A 13,643-nucleotide genomic window follows, 5' to 3' on the forward strand; every position below is an offset into this window, starting at 1 on the left:
GAGGCTGTATTTAACCCTTAAATGGTCCAAACGTATATATACATTCTTTCAATATTTGAAATTATGTTAAAAAATGTAGATCTTCTTTCTTGTTTTACATTTGAAAATGTGTAAAAAAAATGTAGATCTACTTTTGGAGCACTACGGATTTGAACGTCGATCTGTTTAGACCGTTTAAGGGTTAATATGCATGTCTTAACTGGAATACTCATATTTTTCACACAAAATATAACTTACCATCAATATTTTCTTGTAGGACTCTGATGCAGGCCTCATAGAGCGTCGGCACATAAGATAATCCAGGTATCTTACCAGAGTACACCTTACTGCGTCTGGAAAGAACAAATATATTCAGTTCAGCCTTTTACAAAACTAAATAATGTTATTAATATGGAAGATAAAGCTGTTAAAGACACATGAGCACCCTAGATTCTTTAGCTTCTTGGGAACAGAAAAAAAAATCATGCTTGAACTCTATGCAAGCAGAACAAGTAAAGTGTTTAGCAATGATGGAAATTATAGAACATACATTAACCCTTTCAGGGTCCAAGGCCAAAATCTGAAGTCACGCACCAGTGTCCAAGAAATTTTGAAAAAAAAAAAAATTATTTTTTCTTACAGAATTAAAGAGCATATTTTTGTGAAGGTAATAAAACAAAAAAAATTAGAATCTGATCAGTACTTACCGAGATACAGTGCCAAGAAGTTTGTAGAAAATGATGTGGTGGCGGCAACATCGACGAATTCCACATACGCGTATTATATTATTTTGTTGTTTTAGTTGTTTTTTCTTTTCTTTTCCAATTTTTTTCTATTCCTACTAACATTTGGGGCCTGAGAGACCAATACTGTATATAATTTATATATATAAACTCACTGTATTGAACACAATAACCGCACTAAAGTTATTATCATATTATTGTTTACCACTGTTGTTTATTACAATAAACATGCACAAATATTGTATAATACTAATGTTCTATCATATATTTACATATTTACAATCACTGGACATGGTTTTAGAACTGCTGGAGCTTGTGGAACTCCTTGAAACAAGGCACCATGCACAGAGGCACCTTACATTCCTCACACATAAACCGAGTGTCTTTGCGTCTTTGTTGCCGTCGTTTTGTTTGTGCACAGACAATGCATCTCTTCTGAGCAAATTTCTTTTGAGTTGAAGGAAGCTGTATTATGAAATGATCACCTTCTCTTCTCAAACGCTTGGGTATATTGTGATGAATTCGAGGACCATGTTGTATTGCAGGTGTTGTTACCTGGTACTTCATTATGAGTTGTCTGACAACAGACAAACAAAATTCACCATACGGTGGTCTGTTACCAGTCTTTATTTGGTACATATTATATGCATTCAGCATTGAAATGTCCATGAGATGGAAGAAAAGTTTCATGTACCACTTGTAACTCTTACGAACACAGTCAACAAAACCAATCTGCATGTCACACTTGTCAACCAAGCGCATGTTTTGTGTATAATCAATCACTGTCACTGGTTTTCGAATACGTTCATTAGTCACTCGATCAACTTTGCCACTGTCTTGCATTTCATTACGGTGAATGGTTGTCAACAATGTGACATCTCGTTTGTCATGCCACCGTAATGCCATGATGTCATTGGCAGTAAACACCTGCACGTCATCACCACGAACACCTGCGTTGAGCCTGGGCATATGTTTACGATTAGAACGCACTGTGCCACACACATCTGTCTTGTTCACTCGCATGAAATCACTGAGTAATGGGCTTGTGTACCAGTTATCGGTATATAATGTATGGCCCTTACCAAGATAAGGTGCCATCATGTTTCTCACTACGTCACCTGATATACCCAATAACATCTTGGTATCTTTCAATGTTTTACTACCCGTGTATACAACAATATCCAACACCAGGCCACTGTCACAATCACAGAGTACAAACAATTTTATACCAAAGCGGTTCCTCTTGCTCGGTATATACTGCTTGAATGACAGTCTACCTTTGAACAAAATCAAAGACTCGTCAATTACAAGATTCTTGAATGGATAAAAGTATATCCTGAACTTTTGTTTGAGATACATGAAAACATTTCTAATCTTGTATAACCTGTCACTTCTGTCAGGCCTGGTTTTGTCAGAGAAGTGCAACATACGTAAGAGTAAGATAAACCTGTTCACTGGTATTATTTCACTGAAGGATGGGGTACAAATTAGCCGATCTGTGGACCAGTATGCTTTTATATTATGCTTATAGACGTGAGGCATAAGCATTATTGTTGCAAAAAGCAAATACATTTCTGCAACAGTCGTCTCTTTCCACCTGTGTAGTCTTGACTGTGGTGATAAGATCGTATTTGCCATGGTGTACTGAAAATACTTATTACTTTCCCTGACAATAGTTTCCATCAATGGCTGGTCAAAGAATAATTCAAAGAATTCCAGTTCATTGGCCGTGGTTCCAAGGGGACAGGTAGGTAGAATTCCACTTTGCGAGTCATCAAAGTGGTGAGGGCTGGGAACAAAATTGGGATTTTGCTGCCAATCCCAGATACGGTTTGCTGGTGGATACTGGACATCATAGGCTGGTTGTACGGGTGGTTGTGGCGGGCGACGCTCCGCTTTGTCCTTGAACTGACGAGTCAGCAGCGTGGGTTCCCGCGTGGCACAGCGAGTCACGCATGGCGGTGCCACTACCACCACCAGCCCCACTAACACCATCCACTGATGTCTGTGGCCCATCCATGCCAAGTGTAGCCACATCATCCTCACTATCACTACCTAAAACGGGTGTAGGGCCACGGGATGTACTCCGGGATGTACTACGGGATGTACTCCGTCCCCTGGGCATAGCATAGGGTACACTACCCGAGCGCATGCGGCGGCGCACATACCGACGCTTCACTGGTGAATATGTTTCCTCACTATCACTACTCGAATGATCGTCGAGCGCAATAAAATCACAATCCACGTCAGAATCATCGTCATTACTGAAGTCAGAGGCCAGACCACGGGAAAATATTAGTTTTCTCTTACGTTTAGGAACAACCGACCGTGAGTCACGAGTGCCCACACCAGAGGTAGAAGGTCGAGGATCGTCGGGGTTTTCTGCACTATTATCGATATCCTGGTCATTATTTTCGGTCACTAACTCATCAAAGCCGTAGAATTCGTCTTCATTTCCACTTCCATCAGTGTCAGAACTATCAGACAGGAAGAGGAGAGTCCCAATTTTCCGGGGAGTGAGAGCTGACTTGCGACGAGACATGGTGAACAAGGGTGACTGAGCCGGCGTTCCCACAATGCTATGCAGGCGCCTAGATTTTTTGTTTATGGCGCACACCCACCGCGCAGACCCATTCTCTCATATGTAGGCCTATGAGCGCTTTCGCGCTAAATTTGACGGCGCTAGAATTTTGGCGTAGATCTACGGTTTGGACACTCACCGACCAGCCGTAGATCTACGGGACGGACCCTGAAAGGGTTAATTTAAACTAAACAATGTACTGCGGGCTGATTTATTTAGGTGTGGTGAGTGATCACATATGCAAAACAGGTAGAAATGTTCCATATTACTAATGTTTGTGTAAATAAGTTTTGTAAACAATACACTGATGATAATAGTGTGCTGAAGTGATTGGTATTTTTTGGGACATGAAGAGCTGTTGGAGTGTGAGCAGAGTAATATTTAGTGAAAGGGTTCAGGGAAACTAGTTTTCATATAACCGGACTTGAGTACTGGAAATGGGAAGTACAATGCCTGCACTTTAACCCTCTGACTGTCGCAGGCCCCTTTCTGAAACTGTCATTCTATGTTGCAAAATATTTGAAAAAAAAAAAAAAATTATTTTTTCTTACCAAAATGTTAGGATTATTTTACAGAGTGTTTTAAGCCTAAAAAAAAAATTTCCCATCAGTACTTATCGAGATACAGAGGCACAAAGTTGGCAGAAAAGGAGCGGTGTATGGCAACAGTGGCGAATGCCGCCCACCCAGTATTCTTTTATTTAGTCCAATTCGAAGGTTTCTTGTATTTTCCAATATTTTTCTTTTCTAAGTATTTTCCAATATTTTTCTTTTCTAAGTAACTTATGTGGCCTGTGAGACCAAAGTAAGGTGCATTGTTCAAATATACACTCATTGTTTACAGCACAATAACTGAACAAACATTATCACTATTAGTTTGTGTATAAAACTTTTTTACACAAACAATACAAAACATTGTTTATTACTATTGTTCCATAATATATATACATATACCTTTGATATACCTTTGAAGAATTTCGAAAGTATATCTACTCTCTGAGCCCGGCCATGGGCCAGGGTCCTCTGGTGCTCGCCTAGTCAACCAGGCTGTTGCTGCTGGAGGCCCGCTGCCCCACATATCCATCACAGCCTGGTTGATCTGGCACCTGGTGAAGATACTTGTCTAGTTTCTTCTTGAAGGCTTCAACACTTGTTCCAGCAGTGTTTCTGATATCTTCTGGTAAGATGTTGAAAAGTCTGGGACCCCGGATGTTGATACAGTGTTCCCTTATTGTCCCCACCGCACCCCTGCTCCTCACTGGGTTTATTTTACACTTCCTCCCATATCTCTCACTCCAGTATGTTGTTATGGCAGTGTGCAGATTTGGGACCAAGCCCTCGAGCACCTTCCAGGTATATATTATCATGTACCTCTCTCTCCGCTCCAATGAGTACATGTTCAAGACTTGCAGGCGTTCCCAGTAGTTTAGGTGCTTTACTGGCTCAATGCGAGCCGTAAACGATCTCTGTATTTGTTCCAGCTCCAATATTTCTCCTGCCTTGAACAGGGCCATCAGCACTGAGCAATATTCTAAGTGAGGGAGCACTAGCGATTTGAAGAGTGTTACCATCTGCATTGTTTTCCTTGTTTTGAAAGTTCTCAATACCCACCCAGTCATCTTCCTGGCTGTCGTGATCTTTGTCTTGTTATGGTCTTTAAAAGAAAGGTCCGCTGACATATTTATTCCTAGGTCTTTTACGTGTTCCTTACGTTCTATTTGGTGACCCTCTTGAGTTTTGTATATAGTGCTCTTTTTGAGTTCTTCATTCTTTCCATACCTAAGCAGCTGGAACTTATCACCATTGAACGTCATGTTGTTTTCCACTGCCCACTGGAAAACCCTGTTTATGTCTTCCTGTACTTTTTCAGTGTCCTCTACCGTACTGACTTTCATGCTTATTTTAGTGTCATCTGCAAATGATGATACAAAAGTGTGCCGGGTGTTTTTGTCTATGTCTGCTATGAGGATGAGGAACAGCAAAGGTGCCAGGACAGTGCCTTGGGGCACTGAGCTTTTGACCTCGCTGATGCTGGATCTTGCCCTGTTCACTACTACTTTTTGTGTTGTGTGTGTTAGGAAACCAAAAATCCATCTGCCTACCTTCCCCGTAATGCCCATGGCCTTCATTTTGTGCGCTATCACTCCATGATCGCATTTGCCAAACGCCTTTGCAAAATCTGTGTAAATCACATCTGCGTTTTGGTCGTCTTCCAGTGCCTCCGTAATTCTGTCATAATGGTTCAGCAGCTGTGACAGACATGATCGTCCTGCTCTAAAACCATGCACTGAACACTTTCCTAGAACTGCTGTAGCTTGTGGAACTCTTTGAAACATGGGTATATGCAGAGTGGCACTTGTGCAAGAAAGGTATAAAATACCGACAATATGAAAGTTTAGACACATGTGCAACATCGGGATATCTTTATTGTAGACGTTTTGCCATCCAGTGGCTTTATCAATGCAGATTCTAGGACATAATTAGAAGACAGTAGAACTATATACAAAATATGAGGTAATCAGTCCCTCAGCCTTGGAGTTAGTGTTCACAGCATCGTGGTGGAGGAGAATCTGGAGCAAAGGCAAGAAGACTGACTGTTATATAGGCATCAGTGGATAAGGACGTGTGGCAGACGAGGGCATAGTCACTGGGGAATCCCGCCTACCAGTGACTATGCCCGGAGCCACACGACTCGTGCCACCATCACTATCACCACCTGCTGCCTCACTCACATCATTCATACCCACCGTAACAATATCGTCATCTTTACTATCAGGTCGTGGTGTAGGGCTATGGGATGTGCTACGAGATTTACTCCTTCCTCTTGAAACAGCATATGAAACACTACCAAACCTCATGCTATGTCGTATATACTGCCGCTTCACTGGGGAATATTCAGCCTCACTGTCACAACTAAAACTGCTTTCAATAACTTTGAAATCACTATCACTATCACTTTCACTGCTCACATCCGAGTCTCGTACATGGGCAAATAGTTTCCTCTTTCGTCCTGGTACAGGTGAACGTGAACGGGGACGAGCCGGCCCAGCACCAGAGGTGGAAGGTCGTGGGTCATCTGGGTTTTCATCGCTAATTACGTTATCCTGGGCACTTTTCTCGGTCACACCCACTTGAAAACCATGGAATTCACTTTCACTGACACTTTCATCGCTGTTAGAGCTATCACTTGGGAACAAAAGACCTCCAATCCGCCGAGGAGTGAGGAACTTCTTACTGCGAGGCATGGTGAAAATGGACTACCAATGCACCACTGAGTCCCAGATTTTTTTCACAGGGTGCACACCCACCACTCAGACCCATTCTCATGTAGGCCTACCAGCTTTCTCCCGCTCGATTTGAAGCCGCTAGAATTTACGTGTATAAATACGTCAGAAACAGTGGCATGTAAGACGTATATAGTATACGACGTAAACAGTCAAAGGGTTAAAGGCGGGGTTTGGGATATTGGTAGTTTGGAGGGATATGTTATACATCTTCATATACGCTTCTAAACTGTCATATCTGGGCGCCTCTACAAAGACAGTGATTATGTATGAGTGAGGTGAAAGTGATGAATGATGATGAAAGTATTTTCTTTTTGGGGATGTTCTTTCTTTTTGGGTCATCCTGCCTCGGTAGGAGACGGCCGACTTGTTAAAAAAAAAAAAATGCATGAAAGAGGGGAAGGTACCTAGCAATTGGCAGAGAGCATGTATAGTTCCTTTATATAAAGGGAAGGGGGACAAAAGAGACTGTAAAAATTATAGGGAAATAAGTTTATTGAGTATACCAAGTAAAGTGTACAGATGCTTTGTTCATTTTCTTGTCACATGCTACTTTTGCATACAATGCACTATCTTCATGTTCTTTTATAATTCCTATTTTTTTCATGTATGTTTACTAGAATGCTCAGCATCATTGCATTTTTCTCTTTCCACTCATATTCGCATACTTTATATAATAAAGAAAAAGAATTGTGTATACGTATGTACAGTGTAAGACTGCACAACTTCATTGCTTGGAGTCTGGAGCAATACTGATGTTCGCATCATGCTAGTCTGGTACATAACAGTAGTCCAATATCAGCGTGTAATGCAGTTCAATAAAATTTATATATTTATAAATTTAAACCATATTATTTGAAAACCGTACTGTTCAAAACCGTACTATACAAGGTATTACTGTATTGATTTTGAATTTAGCAAGTAACAACATGATTAGCAAGAATTCCCACAAGGCTACAACACACTTGTCTAAACTCAAGTGAATAGCACAAGATGGGGACCTAATAACTTTCAAAATCATGCCTGTTTTTTTGGAAGTTGATAGATTTTAGAATGTTAGATTACTGACATTGTATGGCAACAAAAACTCAGATTTAATGCCTGGTACTATGGAATGCATATACGTATCTATTTTAGAAACTAATAAAATTAATATTCTTTTACCTAGCAACATTTTAGTACAAGTACAAACATAGTTATAGTGAAGTAGAGTACACAGAATCAAAGTCACTTTACCTTGAGCAAACATTTTAACAGACGCCCACTGAAAAGGATTCCTAACTACTAAGTATATATTACCTGTTATTTTTGGACTGAAGCATAATGTTTAATGCCTCCTCTTCGGTCATCCTCGATGTGATATAGTCAGCAGGGTCATCCCGTACAGGGACTCGGGGTAATGGCTTGTAATTGGGATTTATTTCAGGGAGTAGAGCAGCATCATCTGACATTAATGAAGAGCCCAAGGAGGGTAGGCTTGGCAGCTTGCTTGGTTGCTCAGATAAAAGCTTTGGCTATGGAGAAAAGAAATTCAAATTATAATATACAATAGCACAGAAAGGATTTGTTACTATGGTTAATATAAATAGGTCAAGGAAAAAGAACAAAAGAAGAGAGCCGAGTATTAGGCAAACAAGTACAGTAGGGCCCCACTTATACGGCAGGTTAGGTTCCAGGCTACCGATGGAAAGCAGACTGCCATTTTTTCCACTTATAAATGCATATAAATGCCAGATAACAAGCTCACACTAACACATATTAAGTTAGCAATAGAACTAGGTATTAAAAACAATATAAATTAAAATACACACAGAGTAAATGCTAGGGTGTTCGGGAGAGGGGTGGGATTAAATTTTGGGGAATCAAATTCAAAATGGGAACTGACACAGTTACTGTGCTTATGGGAGATTCTAAAGAAAAATTGCAAAGGTTAGTGGATGAGTTTGGGAATGTGTGTAAAGGTAGAAAGTTGAAAGTGAACATAGAAAAGAGTAAGGTGATGAGGGTATCAAATGATTTAGATAAAGAAAAATTGGATATCAAATTGGGGAGGAGGAGTATGGAAGAAGTGAATGTTTTCAGATACTTGGGAGTTGACGTGTCGGCGGATGGATTTATGAAGGATGAGGTTAATCATAGAATTGATGAGGGAAAAAAGGTGAGTGGTGCGTTGAGGTATATGTGAAGTCAAAAAACGTTATCTATGGAGGCAAAGAAGGGAATGTATGAAAGTATAGTAGTACCAACACTCTTATATGGGTGTGAAGCTTGGGTGGTAAATGCAGCAGCGAGGAGACGGTTGGAGGCAGTGGAGATGTCCTGTTTAAGGGCAATGTGTGGTGTAAATATTATGCAGAAAATTCGGAGTGTGGAAATTAGGAAAAGGTGTGGAGTTAATAAAAGTATTAGTCAGAGGGCAGAAGAGGGGTTGTTGAGGTGGTTTGGTCATTTAGAGAGAATGGATCAAAGTAGAATGACATGGAAAGCATATAAATCTATAGGGGAAGGAAGGCGGGGTAGGGGTCGTCCTTGAAAGGGTTGGAGAGAGGGGGTAAAGGAGGTTTTGTGGGCAAGGGGCTTGGACTTCCAGCAAGCGTGCATGAGCGTGTTAGATAGGAGTGAATGGAGACGAATGGTACTTGGGACTTGATCTGTTGGAGTGTGAGCAGGGTAATATTTAGTGAAGGGATTCAGGGAAACCGGTTATTTTCATATAGTCGGACTTGAGTCCTGGAAATGGGAAGTACAATGCCTGCACTTTAAAGGAGGGGTTTGGGATATTGGCAGTTTGGAGGGATATGTTGTGTATCTTTATATGTGTATGCTTCTAAACTGTGTATTCTGAGCACCTCTGCAAAAACAGTGATAATGTGCGAGTGTGGTGAAAGTGTTGAATGATGATGAAAATATTTTCTTTTTGGGGATTTTCTTTCTTTTTTGGGTCACCCTGCCTCGGTGGGAGACGGCCGACTTGTTGAGAGAAAAAAAAAAAAAAACAGTACATACACTCATTACTTACCTTAATTAAAATATTCGTAGTCTTAATGTAGGGCGAGAGGCAAGTAGTATTTATTGTAAGAAGTCAGACATGGGAGGTATGGTAGCCAGCCAGGGCACCCCACCCATACGTAATATACTAAGATATTTAAAGCACTTCAGAGTGATAAAATGCATATACAGTACATTCATTACTTACTTTAAAATATTTGTAGTCTTAATGTGAGGTGAGTAAATGAGGTAAAATGAATAAACAAGAGAGAACAAGTAAATGAGAGAGGAGACAGACGCTGAGTTATGTAAACAAGCAGACGAATGCGTCTGGTTTTGGTTCATACACGTAACATCTCATATTTATGTTTAGTCTACTGTGGGGTGTATTTATCATGTTTGTGTGTTACATAGTGTGTTTATTACATAATATTGAAAAAATATCATACATGGATTAACGAAAATGTTTATATTAGCGTAATATGTGACATTTAATGCGCCTCAGAGTGATTATTATTGTGTATTATCATTAAAATGGTGTCCTCAAGACTATTACACTCTTAGTGATTTTAATGTGTACCTGCATGCCAGCACAGTGTGTAAGTTTATTTAGGTACAGGTACACATAACTATCAGAGTACGTATATATAAAATAACTTTAAAACACTTGAAATTTTGGGAAGTTTTCAGACATAATGGAGAGACGTGGGGCTCACGGAGAATGTAAACAAACCGTGTGGAGTGTGGTGACCATATTAGAAAGTCAGGTGGGGGAGCTGTATAGCAAGTTTTGGTCATAATTTGAAATGTCTGTATTAGCCAAATGCCGTAAGGTGAAACATCATAAAAAAGGGGCCTACTGTACATATAAAAAAAGAATGTGTAAAAACAAAGTAGAAAAAAAAAGTGCAAGAATAATGAGAAAAGGATGTGGTATTATTAGGTATTGTATATGGAGAGAGCAAGAGAGTAACAACTTCGATATTACCATGAGCATGGAATTGTGCAACTAAAAACAGTGTGCTTGCATATAATCAAAATTAAAACAGAACAGGCTAGAAGAGCATGCTTTCAGGCACGTCAATCATGGCCACTCCCTCAGAGAAGAACCGGGTAAACAAACTTCAGAAAAAGATGGACTGACATATAGTACTGGTAGGTATTTTAATCTGCTATAGCTTTAAAAGTCTTGATTCAACTGTTGCCCAATGAGTGTATGCTTTCCAACCTTTGTCCATCAACTTTAGCAGGGCTCTGCTGGGAGTGCTTATATAAACGCTAAACCAATGTTAAATGGTGTTAACAATATACTCATACTTTTTTGGTGTCTGGTAGTCCTGCTCCATCTGACTGTAATCTTTTACTAGACGATTTACTTGTTGACGGCTGATCCTCGTCTGAACTTTCTTTTTCCTTCTCTGTATCTTTTTTCTTTTTCTTTTTTTTTCTCTTCACTGGAGAATCAAGACCTGTAGTGAAATAACATTATTACTGTAAGCAAAAGATCTGAGTGTGGGGTACAAAATCTCAATAACATGTACAAAATCCCCTCACTGACAATAAGTGTTGCATATGAACTTTCCACAAACAGTTTCATCATGATAACAAACCTCTCATCTAAATTATATACAAGATACTATGCACACAAATACAGTGGACCTCCAGTTTTCGTTTGGTGCTGAAATTGTACAATTCGGATTTTGAGCACTTTTTCGGCGAAATTATCCCCGGGTTTTGTACATCTGCTCGGAAATCGTTTGTATCAGACACGTCCACCTGCCCAGGACGCCACTTCTTATGCATGCCCAACTCAGTCTGCCTCTGTCTCTCGTTAAGTTAGCAATACCCCGAACGTTCATCCATTGTTATCTGTGCTTGTTTATTGATTGCGACTGTGAAATAAGCCACCATGGGGCCAAAGAAAGTTCAGATTGCCAGCCCTTTGGTAAAGGCGGCGAGAAACACAATAGAATTCAAGAAAGAACTTGTAGAACGAGTTGCAAAGTTATGTAGAGGGTGGTAGTGATGGTGGTAGAGGGTGGTAGTGATGGTGGTAGAGGGTGGTAGTGATGGTGGTAGAGGGTGGTAGTGATGGTGGTAGAGGGTGGTAGTGATGGTGGTAGAGGGTGGTAGTGATGGTGGTAGAGGGTGGTAGTGATGGTGGTAGAGGGTGGTAGTGATGGCAATCAATCAAAGATGTTGAGAAGTTATTGTTGGCGTGGATCAACAAAAAACAGTTACCGGGAGATAGTGCTGTGGAGGCGATAATTTGCAAGAAGGCAAGGCAGTTGCATGCGGATCTCAAAGAATATGCCAACAAGAGTCTTCAATAAAGGTAAAACTGATTTAAATGTTCATTTATCCATTAAAATTAGTGCTTTATATTTATTTCTCATTATTTTCTTTATGTAAAACTATAGTTATTCTCTATAAAATATATTTTTTGTTAATATTTTTGGGTGTCTGGAACAGAGTAATTGGATTTATATTATTTCTTATGGGAAATATTACTTCGGTTTTCGTCCATTTCGGATTTTAGCCGACTTTCTAGAATGGATTAAGGATGAAAACTGGGGTATTACTGTATTAATAATGGTTCCACAACACGTTCAGATTAATATTAACTTTAATACTGCATCTTTAATGACTTGGTTTGACCTCATTTATTAAAACAAAAATATGCATGTACAGTACTGAAAATACTATTTGTTTAAAGGATGTGCTGTATAACCTTAACATAAAGAAAAGTTCAATGCAGTTTATTTATATTAATTTATCTGGATATAAGCAAACAGTAACATCTTATAATACTGTAAACACTGTATTAAAAATTATTGTTGGAAGGTTACATTAATTCAAAGTATCATTAATACTGTACAAGATTAGATTACATTAGCTTCTTTATTTCAGCATGATACAGCATGTACAGGGGTGGGTGATATTTAAGTGTTCATGCATTTTGGGCAAACTTAAGCCTGTCTTAAGACTAATAAGGCAATAACAATTGCTCATTTATACAGTCTCTAGGTGGTTGTAACAATAAATTTAGGAATTACTGTGAATTGAAGAGAATTGAATACGTACATATTAATACACGCTATATAACATTTGTCAAGTTTAATTGTTTGAAGGATTACTGGTTGTCTTATGATTACAGGTAATGACGATTCTGGCATGTTAACGTATTTTTAACCCTTTCAGGGTTTCTGACGTACTAGTACGGCTTACGCACCAGTGTTTTTGATGTACGTACTAGTACGCCTAAATTCTAGCGCCCTCAACTCTAGTGAGAGAAAGCTGGTAGGCCTACACATGAAAGAAAGGGTCTATGTGGTCAGTGTGCACAGTATAAAAAAAATCCTGCCGCACACAGTGCGTAATGAGAAAAAAAAACTGAGTGTTTTTGGTTTAAAACAAATCATGCTACGCATCCAATACACATCAACTAGCGAGTCTAATATTCTTTCACAAGTGCGCTGATATTATTTATACCATTTCTACACTAGTGCAGTAGTCTGCATAACAGTAAATCTCCTATTTTTTGTGAGAATAAAAATTCAAAGTGGAAAGCAAAAGAATGTAAGAGGGGCGTGGGGATGTGACTAATAAACAGAGGAAATGTTATTTTAGTGCCAGGAATGTCTTTCTTGTTTATTCTGGACCCTATTCGGAAATTGGCATCTTTTGAAATTTGTGTGAAATTGGCAAAATTGCTAAATTCTGACCACTTTATTGGATAGTTGAAATTGGTAAATGGGTGGTTTCTTGTACTCATTCAATAGAAAAAATGGAGTTCTAGCAAAATAGTCGACAAAAATCATAACTAATACACTGGAATTGGCCGAAAATAGGACTCAAAGTGGGCAAAATCGCCGATGCGTAAACATCGTCGAGACCACTAACTTCACGAGAGCATAATTCCGCAAGTTTTCCATCAAATTTCATACTTTTGGTGTCATTATGATTGGGAAAAGATTCTCTATCTTTTCAAAATTTTTTATTTTTCCAAAAAATTTTCGACCCTAAGAACAAGTTTTGGAGAGGGCCTCTCGACCCTGAAAGGGTTAAC

The 13,643-nt window shown here is 39.4% G+C and overlaps 1 protein-coding gene across 15 annotated transcripts in view; it reads right to left on the reverse strand.

The window, feature by feature from the left end:
* LOC128703787 (transcription elongation factor B polypeptide 3) overlaps nucleotides 1-13,643 on the reverse strand; it is a 173,183-nt gene that overhangs the window by 70,123 nt on the left and 89,417 nt on the right. For all 15 annotated transcript variants that reach the window (XM_070086944.1, XM_070086942.1, XM_070086949.1 and 12 more), the window contains 3 exons: nucleotides 10,892-11,043; nucleotides 7,886-8,100; nucleotides 238-332 (listed from right to left, as the gene is read on the reverse strand). In XM_070086944.1, coding sequence (XP_069943045.1) covers nucleotides 238-332; nucleotides 7,886-8,100; nucleotides 10,892-11,043 — 462 coding nt within the window. The remainder of the gene's footprint in view (nucleotides 1-237; nucleotides 333-7,885; nucleotides 8,101-10,891; nucleotides 11,044-13,643) is intronic.

The sequence above is a fragment of the Cherax quadricarinatus genome, chromosome 20 (assembly GCF_038502225.1).
Source record: "Cherax quadricarinatus isolate ZL_2023a chromosome 20, ASM3850222v1, whole genome shotgun sequence".
NCBI classification, from domain to species: Eukaryota; Metazoa; Arthropoda; class Malacostraca; order Decapoda; family Parastacidae; genus Cherax; species Cherax quadricarinatus.